The sequence below is a fragment of the Aethalodelphis obliquidens genome, unplaced genomic scaffold (assembly GCF_003676395.1).
Source record: "Aethalodelphis obliquidens isolate GAN/ISIS:26980383/991018 unplaced genomic scaffold, ASM367639v1 scaffold32, whole genome shotgun sequence".
NCBI lineage: Eukaryota > Metazoa > Chordata > Mammalia > Artiodactyla > Delphinidae > Aethalodelphis > Aethalodelphis obliquidens.
Window position 1 is genome coordinate 846,369 of NW_020837976.1, and position 19,348 is coordinate 865,716.

General features: G+C 37.5%; 1 protein-coding gene and 1 long non-coding RNA gene across 5 annotated transcripts in view; one reads left to right on the forward strand and one right to left on the reverse strand.

Annotated features, from left to right (window-relative positions):
• The window catches only part of LOC113631283 (uncharacterized), a 74,140-nt gene extending 71,232 nt beyond the window's left edge, over nt 1-2,908 (reverse strand). For 2 of the 4 annotated variants that reach the window (XR_003437245.1, XR_003437247.1), the window contains exon 1: nt 2,157-2,891. This is a non-coding gene — a long non-coding RNA (uncharacterized LOC113631283). Of the gene's footprint in view, nt 1-2,156 lie in introns of all 4 variants that reach the window. The other 2 variants (XR_003437246.1, XR_003437248.1) reach the window with 2 other exon arrangements.
• THOC1 (THO complex subunit 1) overlaps nt 1,875-19,348 on the forward strand; it is a 42,150-nt gene continuing 24,676 nt past the window's right edge. The window contains exons 1-8 of the mRNA XM_027127562.1: nt 1,875-1,987; nt 3,873-3,946; nt 4,040-4,100; nt 5,331-5,397; nt 8,176-8,294; nt 8,762-8,810; nt 9,225-9,320; nt 17,024-17,106. Of these exons, the coding sequence (XP_026983363.1) occupies nt 1,934-1,987; nt 3,873-3,946; nt 4,040-4,100; nt 5,331-5,397; nt 8,176-8,294; nt 8,762-8,810; nt 9,225-9,320; nt 17,024-17,106 (603 nt within the window). The 5' untranslated portion in view covers nt 1,875-1,933. The remainder of the gene's footprint in view (nt 1,988-3,872; nt 3,947-4,039; nt 4,101-5,330; nt 5,398-8,175; nt 8,295-8,761; nt 8,811-9,224; nt 9,321-17,023; nt 17,107-19,348) is intronic.

Below are 19,348 nucleotides of genomic sequence, written 5' to 3' on the forward strand. Positions count from 1 at the left end.
TTTCCTACTGTTTATCTGGCGTTTGTTCACTCATTAGCAACAACAGCTCATTTCTCTCCTTCCCACAAAATATACTGCTGGCTATAACTTGGGAGGAACCGCAAATGCCATTTTTAAACCAGTAACATTCTTTGGCCTGAAACACGAATACGATCTGGTTCCAACCCAGTTTTTCAACTCTATTTCTATTCAGAATCCAAAGTTTAAGTCAAAGTCAACAACTACCTTTCACTGTGCTTTCTTCTTTCCACACCTCTGCTCACACCTTCTTCACCCTTTGGAATGTCTTTCCTATTCACCCCTTCACACTCTGATCTGTCTATTGGAATCCTTCAGGGCCCAGCTCATATTCTCTCTTTTCCACAAAGGCTCCTTGACCACCTCATATGGTCCCTCTCTCCTTTGATCTCTTACAGCAGCTATGATGCAAATTACTCATGATCAAAATTGTACACTGCAGTTGTTTCATTTATGTCGACCTGAGCTCCTCAAAACAGCAATTAAGCTATATTATTTTGTTCATTCAATCATATGTCCATATATTTATTACTCATTCAACAAATACTGTCCACTGTGTATAAAGTGCCCAGCAAATGTGTGAATAAACACAATTCTAAGTCACTAGACTTTGATGGATGATTCAATAAACTCAAGCTCTTCTTCTGTTTGGATTTTGTAAAAAATAATTTTATTTACCTCTTGGGTCTTAGTTGTGCTCCACACAGTTAATAATCATCTATAGTATAATAATAATCCTAATACATCAGCTACCTATCAAATCAGTTAAAACCTGTTTATTTTGGCAATTTGAAAATTTACGTTGCACAATTAAACCTGAATGATTCTGTTGATTCTAAAAAGCCTTCAACGCTCCAGGTAGCCAGCACTGTTCACAATTCCCACTTAGGGACAAGACTATGCAAAGCTGTCTTTTTGTTAGTGCCCTGTATTCTCGCCGGATATCAACGAAGGGAAAAACGTAAAGCGCGTCTAGCTTTCTTCATTTAGGTACACATGGAGGTGAATAAGAGCTGGTAGGAAGTGTTTGGGTCAGTGCTTCTTCGCCCGCAGCATAATTCCAACTGAAAAGTTACTGCCACTTGGCTTCTCATTGGCCAAGCCTCTCTCATTGGCCAAGGTAGGAAACTGCAAGGTTTTGCAGTTGGTGCCTCCAACCCTTGACCCGGCGCCACGCGCTATCCAATCAGCGCCGAGTACTGCGTTCCTCCAAGATCTTCCTCTTTCAGTATAGCCCTCTATGTGCCAGCAAAGGTAACGAATCCCCAAACATTCATGATAATACTTGCATTGCTATGCAAGCCACACGCGCATTCATGACTTCACTGACGCTCCTCCACAGCCCAAGGATATAAGCATTATTTCTATTACTCAGAAGAGGAGGCTGCTCCTGAGCTACAGGGCCCATGAACTGTAGGGCAGAAACGCAAATCCGGAGCTGGGACCACTCCTCGAAAAGGACTTTGGTCCGGCGGTGCACGGCCACTGCCGACCCTTCCCCAGCCTGGAGCTTTCCCGGATAACCCACCTGCCTTGGATTCTCGGGCGGCGGTTACCTTCCCTCGCGGCCCATTGAGCCGTAACCAGCCGCCTTTCACCAGGCTTCCCCAAAACAGGAAAACCACCGCCAAAGTGCGCGTCCCGGCCTGCAACCCGCAGCGCTTACAGGACAAGGCCACACATCTACCATCACCCCAAGGGTTACCCACGAACCCGAATCGGGCTTTGAGCGGCTGACTCCGGCTCCCAGCGCCAGCCCGTCCTCGGTCACCACAGACGCTCCCACCCCCCACCGGGCCCGCCCCTGCGCTCACAGGCCGCTCTAGCCGCGCACCGAGCCGGCAATCTCTTCGCTCCCGCCCTGACGTCATCGGCGGGCGCCGCGGCGCGGTGGCGGGCACGCGCGGCCGAGAAGATGTCCCCTACGCCGCCGCTCTTCACTTTGCCCGAAGCGCGGACGCGGTTTACGGTGAGCGGAAGGGGGGTGGGTGCGGCCCTGGCTCAGCGCTATTTTTTGCCCTCCTCTCCCTGAAATTACTCGAATTTTGCTCTGGGGTAAAGCGGGGACAGAGGCGTGTGCGCCGCGGCGACGGGCTCCCGGCCTCGTCGTGGGCTGGGAAGTGGCAAAGGCGCATTACCTGTCTCTTCCGCGCGTCCTCTGCGGTACGCCTCCACCTTCCCGCCAGCTGGTCCCAGGACCCCGCGTTCTGGGCGTGTCTGCGCCCTGCGTGGAGGGGTCATCCGCAGACTACCTCTGTCCGGGTCCAGCTCCTCTGCAGTGCTCTCTCAGCTGGTCAGGTGTCTCCAGAACTGGAAGGGGGCTGCTGAAGGGGGAGGGCGGGACTGACTTTAGCCCAGAGATTTGGCTCCCGCCCCGCCTCCTAAGCTGCCAGGTGGTTGTTCTGGCCGCTTATTCACCACCCTTTAATCCTCCGTATCTCATTCGTAAGAGATCGATGAGGAAGGTCCTAAGTGGGACAGGACAAACAGGTCAGCTTGGAAAGGGTTGTCAGCTGTCATTTTATTCTTACACATTGGGGAACAGTAGTTTAAGCATTTGGGAAACACTTTACAGAGCGTTTTCTTGTTAGCTTGTTTAACTCTTAGAATAGCACTGTAAGGAGGCTGTTTTATTATCCCTGGTAGATGAGATAGAAACTGAGTTAAGTTTAACTCTAACTCCAAAAGTTAAATGATTTACTTTACTGTTTTCTCTGACTTAAGACCCAGTATTCTTTTTATGTTGCCCATCACTAAATTGTTTGACTGTATTTTTCCCTAGTGCTCTGAAATTCTGCCAGGAGTAACTTAGGAATATCCAATATTGGTCCTGGAGGGGACCATTTAATGGGAGCTCATCTAGCCCAGTGCTTCTCAAGCTTGAGCATGAGGTGAGATCTCCTGGAGATCTTGTTAAATGTAGATTCTGGTTCAGTAGGTCTGGAATGGGGTCTGAGATTCTGCAGTTCTAACAAGTTCTCAGGTGATGCCACTGCTGCTGATGGTAGTAACAACCCTCATATTTAACTCGTGAGGAAAATGAAGCACAGAGGTAAGGGGGTATGCCCAAGATTACACAGCCTATTCACAGGCAGAGTCAGGAATGGACTTTTCCAGTATAAATGTAACTCCTGTGAGGTAACATTGATTTTCCAAGTGTATGTGAATTTTCACAGAATGAATGACTTGGCAATATTTTTGTCTTTCAATTATGACTGCTTTAAGACAACCAGCAGGTTTACTACTTTAAGACAATCAGTGTTTACTTGGTGTCAGGGGCTGTGCTGTGCAAGCTACCTAGACGAGGTAGGACTTTTTTTTTTTTTTTTCCGAGGTAGGACTTTTGATGGGTCTTGAAGAATGGATAGAATTTGCGTGAGCACGTGGGAGGAATAATGGGAATGAATACACTAGAGTGAGCTTGATAGAAAATGATGGGAAAATGGCTAGACCCTAGTGGAGAGTATGTGTTAGGGGGTACTGGGAAATGAGGTTGCATAGCTTGAGTGGGATAACATTATCAAGGACGTTTAGAGGAAGCTACGAAATAAGGAGCCACTTAGAGATTTTGTTTTTTAAAAGCAGGATACTCTCATGAATGGGATATTTAAAAAGAAAGGAGGAGGGAAAACCTGGAATAAGAAAGTCTAGCTGGGGAGCTCTTGCAAGGCTTAAAGTGATGAGTCTATATCAGTAAGTGGCATTTGAATAAGAATTACTGATAGAATGACTCATAGGTAATTTTTCCCAGGTATAAACATTTTTAAGTTAGACATACTATTGATGAGTGATATGTTTTTCAGTAAATAATAAGCAGAAATCTTTCCACTTATTTGCTATTTTTATTTTTCTAGAAATCTACCAGAGAGGCCCTGAACAACAAAAATATCAAGCCCTTGTTGAATACCTTCAGCCAGTTGCCTGGAAGGTAAGGCGTTGATATCCATGAAATAGGCTCGCTGAAATCTTTATACTTACCCTGAGCTGCTTTAAAAATGCAGGTGTTTTTTGTTTTTAATAGTGAAAATGAAAAAAAATGTACCCTTGACCAAGCTTTTAGAGGTGTTGTAGAAGAAGAAATTGTAAGTATGTTTTTCCTTTATTTATCGTTAGAATTTTGCTGGCAAATTAATATTATTTTTAAATTTGCTTTTATCCTTAGAATAGATATTTAAACATGACTATTTTTTCTAGAGTGAACGTGCTACTTTGTGAAACCTAACTTGGTCATAGTATAGGAGTTGTGTAAGGATTAAGGGTTTTAATAGCACAGTTTGACTTGTTTAAGGGTTTGGTTTAATAAATGAATAGAGCCCTCTGCAAGTGAATATGTATAAGAAAATTTGATAAGAGGTCTTCCTGAGCAAAAACTGTAATTTGAAGGTGAGCCCTCTCGCTTTGCTGTATAAACAGTGACACATCTTGTAGTGGCATAAAAGGTCTAGTCCAAGGATGTTCAGCATGGGAGCTGGGATTCCATGCCCTCATTTTCCTATGGCATCCCCTTATCAGTTCACCTGCAAAAATAACAATAGCCTATCCAACTTCAGTAGAGAAATTTAATCTAAACATGAAAAATCTGAATTTATTTACCATTAGTGGAGCACCCAAATGAAAGGAAAAGTTTCGATAGTTTATTCTTGGTTTAGCAAAGCTTAGATCTCAAGAAGCTAGACCCTTTTCCCGTGGCCATAAAACAGTGTCCCTTTCTTTTGGACAATTCTATGTCAAATTCATTCTTTCCTCTTCTTCAGACCTAGTCACTTACCTGTTGTCAGGTATTGGGCAAGTTACTTTGCTTTTCTGAGCCTCAATTTCATTTGTAAGAGGGGAAATACCATGTTTTCACGGTGGTTGTGTGAAACGGCACTTAATGTACACTCAATAAATGCTGGATTTTATGATGTTATCAAACCTAAGCACCACCTCTCTTCTATTAAAACCCTCCCTCAGACATATTGATGCACCAGTACAATTAATTCCCCTGGCCCTGCCATTGAGTGAGTTATGGCCTCAGCACATGTGTAGTTGATTAGCTTATAGCCTTAATCATGCTAATGTAAGGATCTTCCTAAGACTTGGATTTTAAGTGAATCACCTGCTGTTTAATTATTTGATATACTTCTACCGTTAGGGTTATTACTGTTCATTTCTTAAATTTTCATCTTAGAAAGTAATCTTATCTTCTGTGAGAAATATCTTTATCCAGTGTTTATGATAATCAACTTAGTGTCAGAGGATATGTTTTTCTTATTATCAAATTAGTCTAAAGTCTGGCTCCTAAATTAAGTTGTTTTCTCCTTTGTTGGTAGATAAATCATTCATCATGTGAAAACGTTTTAGCTGTTATTTCTCTTGCTATTGGGGGAGTTACTGAAGGTAAGTATGGGTTTGTTTTGTCTTTTTTAAAAGCAATCTTGGGCATGACATGTTTTATTTAAAACTTATTCTCCCCATACCTAATTGATTTTGTTCATTTTTAAAATTCTGCCTACCCCCTTTGCCAAGAAGTCCCATGGAAATTAGCTCACAGGTATTTCTTGTCACTAGTGTATACAGTGCACACTTTGGCACTTTCTTTGTTCTCCACTTGTTCTGTTCATCAGGTAAATATTTATTGAGCATCTACTATGTGCCTGGTACTGAACTAGGAATTGGGAGATTCATTGGTAAATAAAACATATTCGCTGCCTGTAAGGAGCCTAGTGGCTAATGGAGGAAACACGTCTAAATGTCTTACTGGGGTGGGGGGTGAAGTAGGAATGAAGTATGGTTGAAGTGATTCTCTAAACTTCAGAGTCTGAAGGAATCAGGATGGTCTTAGAAAGGAAACTGTAACATAAGAGCTGGGATGTGAGGGATGAGTAATTTGTCAGGCAGAAACAGAAGGATATAGCTATATAAAGACCTGGTTCAGCATGACTAAAAAAAATGTAGAGCAGAATGGTGAGAGGATGATGAGCATGGTGAAGAAAAGAAGCAGGAGGGGTAGGTTAGGGCCATTTGTAAAGGGCTTTGTGTGCCATGCTAAAGAGGACCTATGGAAGAGCCATTGGATTGGGAGAAACTGCTGGCAGGAAAACTAGGTAGAGGACAATTAAAATGGGGCAGTGGCAGTAGGGGATAGTTTCAAGAGACTTTTATTTATTTTTATTTATTTATTTATTTTTAGTTATTTTTATTTAGTTATTTTTGGCTGCGTTGGGTCTTCGTTGCTACGTGTGGGCTTTTCTCTAGTTGTGGAGAGCAGGGGCTACTCTTCGTTGCAGTGCACAGGCTTATTGCAGTGGCTTCTCTTGTTGTGGAGCCCAGGCTCCAGGCACGCAGGCTTCAGTAGTTGTGGCACATGGGTTTAGTTGCTCTGCGGCATGTGGGATCTTCCTGGACCAGGACTCGAACCCATGTCCCCTGCATTGGCAGGTGGATTATTAACCACTGCGCCACCAGGGAAGCCCCTCGAATGAGATTGCCAGGCTTTAGCTTTGTTTTACTGAATCAGAATCTTTGAGAGTGGAATTTAGGTAATTTTCTATAGTTACTAATGTGAGTTAACTTTTGCCAAAGTATACTTCTGCTAAGGGCAGGGAGTATGTCTCTCAAATCTCTTGGATATACAGGACATAAAAGTATCACAAATCTAAGTGTTAAAGGACTTTAGAGGTCATATGGTCCAATCTTGTCTCTGACCTAACCTGTCTCCCCTCAGTAAAGTCCTTGGCAGGTGGTCATCCAGCCTTTACTCCCATTGATGGAGCTCACTATTTGATTTCTGTTAGATAGTTCTGATGGTGCGATTTCCCCTTTGTATTGAGTTGAAATTTGCTGCTTTATGCCTCCCTGGTTCTAGGCAGTATCCCTCACATCACATTCCAGATATGATCTTACCAGTGCAGAGTAGAGCTGGAAATACTACTTCCTGTTTCTGAAGATACTGTGTTAATGCAGTAATTTGGGCTAATAGTACCCACTCAGTACTTTTTTTTTTTTTTTTTTACATATCATGCTGAAGTGTCTACTTTTCCTAAACACTTAACAAGTGTTAGTATCTATTACGTAAAAATAGAAGGAAGAATGAGCAGGGAGGTAAAAGTACTTTTAGCTAGCCTAGATGACCTTAAAGTCTTTAATTTATTGCTTTACTTTAGTAAGATTGAATTTAGAAATAAACAACTTTTTATTTTACCCTTTTTTCCCTTGAAACAATGGTATTATTGTAAAAGTTTAATGAGTTGAAATCAGTATCAAATCTTTTTTTTTTTTTAGAAACAAATATTTATTTTGCCACTTCAGAAGGTTTTTGAAAGCTTTAGGAAGAGTGGAAGAACAGAATTTTCAGTTTGAAGTTCATTTACCTTTTTTTTTTTAACATCTTTATTGGAGTATAATTGTTTTACAGTGATGTTTTGTTATCTTTTTTGAAGTAGTTCTTTCAAATCACAGACAACTTAAATTTTAGCAATAGTACAGAACATTTGGAAATGAGAAGGGAACATACTAGTCCTAATTCTTCCACTTTAAAAAAAACTACCATTTATTTTGGTATATGGTTTTAGTTTCTCTGGTCTTTTTAAAAGATTTTATTGTGATAACCATAATACCCATACAGTTTTGAACCCTGCCTTTTTCACTTGACATTATATCATAAACATTTTCCAAGTTATTATAGTTGTCATAACCATCTTTTTTAATTGGCTGCATTATATTCTTTTGAATAGCTTAGTGGTGAAGAAAACAGACTGTGGAGCCAGACTGCCTGGGTTCGTATCCCAGCTCTACCACTTACTGGCTCTGTGATCTTGGGCAAGTTATTTAACTTCTCTGTGTCTCAGTTTTCCCATTCTATAAACTGGAGATAATGTTATCTACCTCATAGGGTTATAAGGATTACATGTGTTAGTATATGTAAAGCACTTAGTGTGCCTGACATATAGTAAATGCTCTAGAAGTGTTATCAAGAATGATTATCATCATCACATACCAAAACTTACTTAAGTATATCCTGTTTGGGGACTTGAGGTTGCTTCTGTTTCTTGTCTTTCACAGCCTTGTTAGGATTGACAAAGTATACCTCTAATATTTTCTTTAAAATTATTTTGCATGGGCTGTTTTACTCAACAGTATTTTAAACTTTTTAATTGGCTTGTGCTCCACTTGAAGGTATTTGTACAGCATCTACACCTTTTGTATTGTTGGGAGATGTTTTGGATTGCCTTCCTTTGGATCAGTGTGACACGATATTCACTTTTGTGGAAAAAAATGTTGCTACTTGGAAATCAGTAAGTGCCTTAGTTTCTTTTTCTGCTAATATTATCTTTCTATAGATCCAGAGTTCTGAGGGTAGTTTTTGTTGTTGTTGTTGTTTTTGTTTGTTTTTTGCTTATATTTCTAATATTGCTGATTGCCAAAAAGTTTGTCCGTATGAGAATTATATATTCTGCTCTCTTGGAAAAGCCAAGTAAAAGTTATATGGAGAAAAAAATGGAAGTACAAAATTTGAGTAGATACAATTAACTTGAAAACACACACTTTTACATGTTTAAAAATTACTTAGAATTGTGTTTTGTTATATATTTGAAAATATTTTTATTTCATTAAAATTGTTATTTGCTTGAAAAAAGTGAAAGTGGCATAGTAGATTCTCAGTGCATAGTAGTGTTCTTTAAAATTTTACTTCCTGTGACTTACTACTGAAGGATGTGCAACAACTTCAGAACAATAGTAATAATTTCTGTCTTAATTTCAGAATACATTCTATTCTGCTGGGAAAAATTATTTACTACGTATGTGCAATGGTAAGTAATTCAACAGTAAATGATTGTTTTTTAAAAAGTAAATGTGGCCAGGAAAACAGGTGGTGGAATTAAACACAGGTGGTAAAATTTTTAAAGTAGATTGCATCTTCATTTTTAAATAGCAGTCTGACTTATTAAAACTGATCATTTGCTTTAAATTAAACTATTCCTGTTCTGGATATAAACTTAATGAAAACCAAAAAAATTTAGTAAAGCTTGTCTTACCCATGCTAAACTTGTTTAGTTTTATTCCTAATTTTCTAGCGCTTTTTTGTGACAATAGTTTCTACCCCCATTTTGAGAACTACTGCTTTAGGAAAATACTTTTGACAAACTGGTTAAGAAACTTAGGTATGGTTGTAATAAACATAGAATGATCTCACCTGTGTAACCTTCGTTTCCATGTGTTGTTAGATCTCTTACGAAGATTATCAAAATCCCAAAATACAGTCTTCTGTGGACGAATTCAGCTCTTTTTGGCCAGACTTTTCCCTTTATCTGAGAAGTCAGGTAAGCTTTTGTACATAAAATGCTTTGCAGGAAAATCTTTACCAGATTAGAATCTACTATGATGATAAAAAAGAAAAATGGTTCTAAAAAGTTGAAAACATAGGAAATTCCCACTTTATTTTACTTATAAGTAGTTATACCTGTCCCAGTGTATGGTACAGGTAACCCTTAAATAAAGTCATTGATTCCTTTTTTTCTATATCTGCAAGCCTGTTTGTTTGTCTCTCTTTTTTTAATATTTATTTATTTATTTTGGTTGCACCGGGTCTTAGTTGCGGCACGCAGGATCTTTGTTATGGCATGCAGGATCTTTAGTTGCAGCATGTGGACTTCTTAGTTGCAGCATGTGGACTCTTAGTTGCAGCATGCAGCTCCCAGTTGCGGCATGCATGCGGGATCTAGTTCCCCAACCAGGGATCGAACCTGGGCCCCCTGCATTGGGAGCACAGAGTCTTACTCACTGGACCACCAGGGAAGTCCCTAAAGTTATTGATTCTTTAAGTTCAAAGTTTATTAATAATGTACAGTTGAATCACACTGAAATATGTAGCTGTGAATCATGTTTTTATTTCATTTCCTAATGTATGCCTATTTTTCTGTTTTTTTCCTTCAGTCACTACTGTTCAGCCACATTGACTTTGTTTGTTTCTTTTATCATTTATTATTGTGAAATATAATGGTAATATGAAAAGTGCATAAAGTAAATATAGTATAATAATTATGAAGCAAATACTTGTGTAACCACTGTCCAGGTCCAGAAATGGAACACTGCCCACCACAAGGCTCTCTAGAGCCCACCACAATCTGTTCAAATATGCCAGATTTTAATCTCTTTGCTTCAGTCTTCCCTTCCTTAGTATCAGGCTAATATACCGCCTACTTCATATGTTGTTGTAAGGATTAAGTGAATTAAAATATGTGAGGAGCTTACAACAGTGCCTGCATATGGTAAGACCTATAGTGTATGTTAGCAGTTGTTTTACATGTGGCTTTCTTTTTGTCCTGCTAGATCTATGTTTTTTTTCTTTCCTCTTATTTAATGTGGTCAGGATTAATTTTGATTTATCAGTGTATTTACCACTTGTATTTCTGACCTTCTGTTTCCCCCTTTAGACTTTACTTTAGTGCAGATTTGTGTTTTCTTTGAAAATCTTTATTTCTTTACTCTTGAAGAATGGTTTCAATAGATAGAAGATTGTAGGTTGGCACTGGATATAGGATTTCATTTAGTGGGAGATAATCATTACTTTGCCTTCTAGCTTCTATAGATAAGGCAAATGTCAGTCTAACTCCTTTGAAGATAATCTAGTTTTTTTTTTTCTCTCTATCTGCTCTTAAGGTTTTATTTTTCTTTGGGTTTTTTGTTTGTTATTTGTTTGGGTTATTTTGTTTGTTTTTCAGTTTTATATGATGTATCTAAGCATGGATTTTTAAAATTTATCATTCTTCAGATTTGTGGGCATCTCGAATTTATGGATTGGTTGTCCTTCATCCAGTTTGTAAAAATTTAAGTTGTTATTTCTTCAAATATTATATATGCTTCTTTCTCTTTTCCTCTTTTTGAAACTCTAGTAGACATCCTATATCTTCTCACTGTATCCTGTCTCTTACACTTTCTACATTTTTCATCTCTTTGTTGCTCTCCATCACATTCTGCATAATTTCTTTAGAAATTTTTTCCAGTTCACTACTTCTCTCTTCAGCTATGAATAATCTGCTGCTAAATGAGCTCTTAATTTCAGTAATTGTATTTTTTCATTCCTAGAAAGTCTTTTTTAAGTCTGCTGTGTCACTTTTTTAGTTTCTTATTCCCTGCTGATATTTTCAAACTTGTTTTTTAATTTTCTAACAAGGGTAAGCATTGTTATTTTTATGTGTCTGATAATTCCAGTGTCTTAAGTCTTTGTGGGTATGTCTCTAGTGTCTGTTTCTACTGTTTCTCACTGATTGTATCTTACCCCTTTGTGTTTCTGGTTAGTGTTTGATGTTATAATTGAGAAGATATTTGAGGGAATAATTTTGACACCTAGGTTAGATACCTTTCTCCAGATAAGAGTTTTCATTACTCCTGCCAGGCACCCTTACAAGGGTGCTACTACTAGTCCAAGATTACCTTAATCTAGCCCAGCTCAAGGCCTGTGATTCCTTAGATAATCGAGAAGACTTGGCACTGGACTGCAATTTGGTTGATCCCTACCTGAGGACGTAGGTCCCAGTCTAGAAGAAGGTTGGGGTAGGATTAGTTTCCCCACCTTCCTTGGACTCAGAGATTTATTTTTATCATCCTCACTTCAGGAAGCTGCTAAAAGAGTAGCTCAGTTTTGCAGCCGATTCTTCCTGTTTGGCAGATATCCTCAAGACAGAAGTGGCTTTGAGTGCTGATGATGCATTGCTTATCTTTCTTGCCTTCTTGATTTTTGCCATATATTCCTCACTGAATGTCAGCTCTTTACTATTTTTAAGAAAACAATTTTCTGTTTCTTTGTCTAAAACAATGCTGTGAACGTGGTTTATGCTCTGTAAGTATTCATAGAATTAATGTAATTTATCCAAGTTTTCAGTTGTCCTTAGAGGGTTAATCTGAATTAATTAATTAGCTAATTAATTAGCCTTCCATTACTGGAAGCTCAGCTTTTTATATTTTTTAACAGCTTTATTGAGATGTAAATTCACATACCATACAATTCACCATTGAAAATGTACAGTTTACTGTTTTTTAGTATATTCACAGGGTTGTGCAGTCATCACTGCAGTCTAATTTTAGAACATTTTAACTTCTAAAAGGAACCCTGCACCCATTAACTGTCACTCTCCACTTACCTCCATCCTTACCCTGTCTCCCAGGCCCTAAACAACCATTAATCTACTTATTGGTCTCTATAGACTTTCCTATTCTGGACATTTTAAAAATGGAGTAATAAGATATGTGGTGTTTTGTGACTGGCTTTTTTTTTTTTAACATCTTTATTGGAGTATAATTGCTTTACAATGTTGTGTTAGTTTCTGCTGTGTAACAAGGTGAATCAGCTATACGTATACATATACCCCCATGTCTCCTCCCTCTTAAGCCTCCCTCCCACCCTCCGTATCCCACCCCTCTAGGTGGTCACAGAGCACCGAGCTGATCTCCCTGGGCTACGCAGCTGCTTCCCACTAGCTATCTGTTTTACATTTGGTAGTGTATATATGTCAGTGCTACTCTCTCACTTCATGTGACTGGCTTTTTAAACTTAGCTTAATACTTTCAAGGTTAATCTGTGTTGTATGTATCAGTAGTTCATTCCTTTTTATGGCTGAATGATATTCTCTATATGGATATACCACATTTTGTCCATTCATCAGTTAATGGACATTTGAGTTGTTTCTGCTTTTTGGCTATTGTAAATAATGCTGCTGTGAACATTTGTGTACAAGTTTTATGTGGATGTATGTTTTCACTTCTCTTGGCCATATACATAGGATGGAATTGATGGGTCATATGGTAACTGTTTTAATTTCTCCTGGATAGATATCTAAGAGTAGAATTACTGGGTCATATGATAACTCTGTATTTAAGTTCTTTTTTTTTTTAATTGGGGTATAGTTGTTTTACAATGTTGTGTTAGTTTCTACTGTACAGCAAAGTGAAGTAGAGTTCCCTGTGCTATACAGAAGGTTTTCATTAGTTATCTATTTTATATGTATTAGTGTATATATGTCAATAATCCCAATCTCTCAATTCATCCCACCCAACGTTTTCCCCGCTTCGTGTCTATATGTTTGTTCTCTACATCTGTGTCTCTAGTTCTGCCTTGCAAACTGGTTCATCTGTACCATTTTTCTAGATTCCACATACATGTGTTCACATACGATGTTTGTTTTTCTCTTTCTGACTTAACTTCACTCTGTATGACAGTCTCTGGGTCCATCCATGTCTCTACAAATGATGTATTTAAGTTCTTGAGGAACTACCAAACTGTTTCCCAAAGAGGCTGCATCATTTTATCATTGATGCAAGTGCGTTCCAGTTTCCCCGCATCCTTGCTAACACTGACTGTTTATTGTCTTTTTTATTATAGCCATCCTAGGGAGTGTACAGTGGTATCTCATGGTTTGGGTTTGCATTTTTGTAATGACTAAAGATGTTAAGCATCTTTTCATGTGCTTACTGATCATTTGCATGTCTTCCTTAAAGAAATAGTCTATTAAGATTCTTTGCCCATTTTAAAAATTGGGTTATTTGTCTTTTTATTACTTAGTTGTACAAGTTCTTATTATATTCTGGATACTAGACCCTTATCAGATAAATAATTTGTAAATATTTTCTCCCATTCTGTGGATTTCCTTTTCACTTTCTTGATCGTGTTGTTTGCAGCAAAAAAGTTTCAAATTTTGATGAAGTTTAATATATCTATTTTTTCTTTTGTTGCTGGTGCTCTTGGTGTCATATCTAAGAAACTGTTGTCTAACCCAGCAGTCCCTGACCTTTTTGGCACCAAGGACTGGTTTCGTGAAAGACAGTTTTTCCACGGACTGGTTCAGGCAATGATTCTAGCGATGGGGAGCGGCAGGTGAAGCTTCAATCACTCCCCTGCTGTTCACCTCCTGCTGTGTGACCCGGTTCCTAACAGGCCGCTGACCGCTACTGGTCCACGGCCTGGGGGTTGGGGACCCCTGGCCTAACCCAGAGTCACAAAGATTTACATCTGTGTTTTCTTCTAAGAGTTTTAGCTCTTACATTTAGGTATATGATCCATTTTGAGTTAATTTTTGTATGTGGTGTGAGGTGGGGTTCTAATTTCATTCTTTTTATATGTGGATACCCAGTTGTCCCAGCACCATTTGTTGAAAAAACTATTCTTTTCCCACTGAATTGGCATCTTGCCTTCTTTTTACCTTCAAAATATCAAGATCAATTGAACCTTAGGACCTTGGCACTCATTCTGCTGTCTGTAATCCTTTTGTTCGTTATTGTCACATTCCTGACTTTTGCTGTCACTCAATCTCGGTTTAAATTTTACTACCTTAGAGAGGCTGTCTTTGAGCATCTAATCTAAACCTGCCACCACAGTAACCCATTATCACCACCTGATTTCAAATCTCTTCTTAGAATTTAGCACCACCTGGCATTTTCAGTGTGTTTGTGTTGTTCACCTCTGTATTTTCTGTGCCTAGTAACTTCTAATACCAGATATCTAGGCACTATTTAAATATTTGATGAATGAAATTCTATCTCTTTGTGAAATGAAGTGCCCCTTCATAAGTACTGATTTGTGATTTCTTTTTCTGGAATTTACAGAAAACATAAAAACAAGGTTTCAATTCTCAGCCATTCTTTAGTCCTTCCTGTTGATCTCTAGCCTCCACTCTCATTTTTAAAAAAACATTTTAACCTCTTTTTCAATATGCTATATTCCTAGATTGACAAGACATAGAGAAATCACTTTTTTCTTATTAACTAGTTGAAAGACTAACAATAATTGCTAAAGGTAGCTTTAAACTATATATATATCTTTTAATAAATTATATTTTTAAATTTAATTTTTAAATTATAAAATTACCCAACCTTGTTTCAGAAAATTTGGAAAATGAAGGGGAAAAAAAATCATAATCAATCCTGTCACCCTAACATAAGCTAGGTTGGCATTTGGGGATATCTTCTTGCAGTATTTTTTCTTCTTTTTTTACATTTGATTGCATAAGATTCACTAGAGTATATCCCAAGACCTTCAGAAAGCTGTCTTCACATGTAATTTACCCATTAAATTTAGTAAAGTATGACTGAGATTTTTAACCTGAGAATTATGGCATGTGCTTTGTTGAGTAATAAACAGAAAATGGACAAAGATATTTTAAGTAGTCAATGCTAAATGGTCAGCCAGGTTCATTCACTAGCTTAATGACGTCATCTAGCATACTAGCTTTTAAAAAAACTTCTTGTTTTAAAATAACTTTAGACATGAAGAGTTGCAAAGATAGTATAGAGTACCCAAATAGCTTCACCTAATGTTAACCTTACATGCCATGGTACAGTTATCAAAACTAAGAAATCAACATTGGTGCAGCACTGTTAGCTACAGACTTTATTTGGATTTTACCAGTTTTATCAGTGCTTTCTTTTTTAAGGATCCAATCTGGGATCCTGTATTACTTAGTTGTGATGTCACTTTAATCTCCCCAATCTACCCAGTCAGTGACAGTTCCTCAGTCTTTGCTATTTTTTCATGACCTTGACAGTTTTGAAGAGCACTGGTCAGATAATTCGTAGAATGCCCTCCAATTCATGTTTGTGTGATGTTTTTCATAATTAGATTGAGGTTATAGATTTGGGGAAGAAGACCACAGAGGTGATGGGCCCTTCTCAGTGCATCGTTTCAACATGGTATTGATGTGTCTTTTTACTGGGGGTGTTATCTTTCATCACTTATTTAAGATATTATCCTTGATCACCATATTTCTCTACTACAAAGTTACTATTTTCCCCTTTGTAATTAATAAATATTTGGAGGGAGATACTTCGAGGCTATGCAGATACTTTTTCTCCTTAGACCTTTGCCGGCTGAGTTTAGTACTGTTCATCAGTGGATCTTGCCTGCAGTGATTATTATTAGGTTGTCCTGGTGGTGATTTTCTATTCCTTTCATTCCTTCTACGTTTATGAATTGGGAGTCTTCTCTAAAGGTGAGTTGTCTTGGGAATTCCCGGGCGGTCCAGTGGTTAAGACTCTGTGTTTCCAATGCAGGGGGCCTGGGTTTGATCCCTGGTCAGGGAACTAAGATCCTACAAGCCTCGCAGTGCAGCCAAAAAAAAAAAGAAAAGAAGAGTTGTCTCTTCTCCTTTGTTTACTTGTAATTCAGTCATCTATTTCAGTATGAACTCATGGATATTTATTTTATATGGGTTATAATCTCATAATATCATTATTTACTTTGTTGCTCAAATTATTATAGTTTTCCCCATTGGGAGCTCTTTCATGTAGGCGAGGATAGTCCAGGCACATCTTGTATTTTCCCTGCCCAACCCTGGAATCAGCCACTTCTCCAAAGAGCCTGATTTGTTTTACTTAAAAATGGTGTTTAGAAGACAAGATCTGGGACCTAGATAATGCTATTTGTTACTAGAATATCACTGCTTCTAAGCCCTCTTAGTAGACAGAGCTTGGAAAGATACATATGTATACTAACATGTATTTCTGTATCTGTATTTCTGTATCTGTCTACATTTTTTTTAATGACCAACAACAAAAACAATGTTATCATAGTGACTGATAACTTGTGAGTCTAATCTAGCACCAATAGATCTGCTTATTTATAACTTCTTTCCCTGACAGCGAGAAACCTGGCCCTCACTAACTATATTTCCTATAAATATTGTTATACATTCACACTTTTTGAATAATACAATTTCTACTTGTGCTTCAGCAAAATTATAAATTACTACATATTGCATTCTGTAAAATTGTTCTAGAATATTCATAAATAACAAGGATCAATATATCTGTCACAGTGTATACAGAATTCAGCATACTCTAAAGGCACCTTAAAAGAAATGAATTTTAGAAAGAATTTGAAAATCAAGTGTGATGTTATTCTGACTTGATCTTTTGCTTAATTATGGATTTATCATTTTATGTATTTTGGTTATATGACAACAAAGTTATACTCTTAAACAAGTTTAGGTGTTTGATGGATTTGCTTTGAAAATCTTTTTTTTTTTTTTAATAGGTCTTAACTTGCAGAGTCAGTTTAATCTGGAAAATGTCACTGTTTTCAATACCAATGAGCAGGAAAGCACATTGGGTCAAAAGGTGAGGCTGATATGAAATCTAACATAACATATTTTGTTATTGAGATAACTCAGATGAATGGGTCTTCTAAATCAAAAATTTTAAAAACCTTTGTTTTCAATTTATAGAAATAATATGTATTCTGTGTAGAAAAAAATGCAAACAAAATAGAAATATTTAAAATAAAAAGTACAGCTACCCCATAATCCAAGGCCCCAAAGATAACCACTCTTAACATTCTTTTTTTGTCCTTACAGGACTTTCTGTGTATATGTAGTTTTATTCCAAAATTGAGGTCATACAATACATACTGTTCTGAAAATCACTTTCTTCTTTTAACAGTATGAAATGGTTGCATTTCTGCATCAGTACATTTAGATTTGTCTCTGTGTTTTAATGTCTCATGATAAGTCTTTGGATATATCACAGTCTCCTGTTACTGAGCATTTAGATAATCTCTAATAGTGAAAACTTGTTAACATTATAGTAAATAGTATTTTGTATATCATTGCTAAATTATGCCTGTGTCTCCTTAGGATAAATTTTGATAGGTGAAATTTCTGTGTCAAAATAAATGCATATATATCAAATTTTGATAACTGTTGCCCGGGTACTTCTCAAAAAAGTTGTACCCATTTATACCACCCCCAGTGGCACATAGAGAATGCCTTCCCGTTTCCCCACAACCTCACGCCAACATGGGGAATTACCAGTTTTTAAAAATTTTTGCTTAATTGATACATACTTGAAAGGTAAGTCGTCTTTGTTTTAACTTACATTTCTTTGGTTATTAATGAAGTCGAGGAACTTACTGCATATTCATTGGAATTTATTTTTCTTCTGTGCTGATTAGAAACAATGAGGAAGAGAATTGCCTATTCATGACATTTGCCCATTTTACTGCTGAAACGTCTTTTACTGTTGATGTGTAGAAACTCATTATATAGAATATTATTAATTCATTCCTACTGTGTGTTGATACATTTTTTTCCTCAGTTTATGGTTTTTCTTGTAACTTTATAGTTTTCTATATGGAGCTATTAAATTTGGATATAGTAATATTAACATTTGTTGGTCTTTTGTTTTAGTGTTTCTAGCCTTGTGTCATACTGAAGGCTTCCACTCCACAGGAGTATGTAATTCTTTGTTTTCTTCTGGTGCTTTTATGATTTTATTTTTTCTTTTAAATCTTTTACCCAGCAGGAAGGTTGGGGTTTGGAGTAAGTTGAGTTATAATTTAATTTTTTCTAAATGGTGAGCCAGTTATCTCAGAACCATTTGTTAAGTAATCCATCATTTGCCCACTGATTTTTTCAAAAGGACATCAGCAAGATCAACTTTATTTTTAAAGATTATTTATTTATTTATCTGTCTATTTATTTATTGGTGCGTTGGGTCTTCGTTGCTGTGCACGGGCTTTCTCTAGTTGCGGCGAGTCGGGGCCACTCTTCGTTGTGGTGCGCGGGCTTCTCATTGCGGTGGCTTCTCTTGTTGCAGAGCATGGGCTCTAGGCACACAGGCTTCAGTAGTTGTGGCTCACGGGCTCTAGAGCGCAGGCTCAGTAGTTGTGGTGCACAGGCTTAGGTTTCTCCACAGCATGTGGGATCTTCCCAGGCCAAGGCTCGAACCCATGTCCCCCTGCATTGGCAGGCAGATTCTTAATCACTGTGCCACCAGGGACACCCCCTAAAGATTATTTTTGAAGTGTCCAGAAGACAGTCCAGAGCTGGCAAATTTTTGGACATTCAGCACCTGCTCTTCATTTAAGAGCAAGTTATAAAGTTTAAAAAATTATTAATTAGATGTAACTAATATTTCACTGTAAATTAATCAGAGTACTTTACTTAATTTATCCCTTAAATTGTAATCATTGTCAATTTGGAAATGATATTGACTTTAAGATTTTTCAAAATCTGCCTTTCCCTTTTATGTATCTTTTAGGTATTTCTTGGACTATTCTATGTAAACTTGTTATTTTAAAGTGGGGGGGGGGTGGGATGAATTGGAAGATTGGGATTGACATATATACGCTATACTATGTATAAAAGAGATAACTGATGAGAACTTACTGTATAGCACAGCGAACTCTACTCTATGTTCTGTGGTAATCTAAAAGGAGAGGAAATCCAAAAACGAGGGGATATATGTATACGTATAGCTGATTCATTTTGCTTTACAGTAGAAACTAAAACAACATCATAAAGCAACTATACTCCAATAAAAATTAATTATTAAAAAAATTTTTTTTCAGTATGGAGCTGTA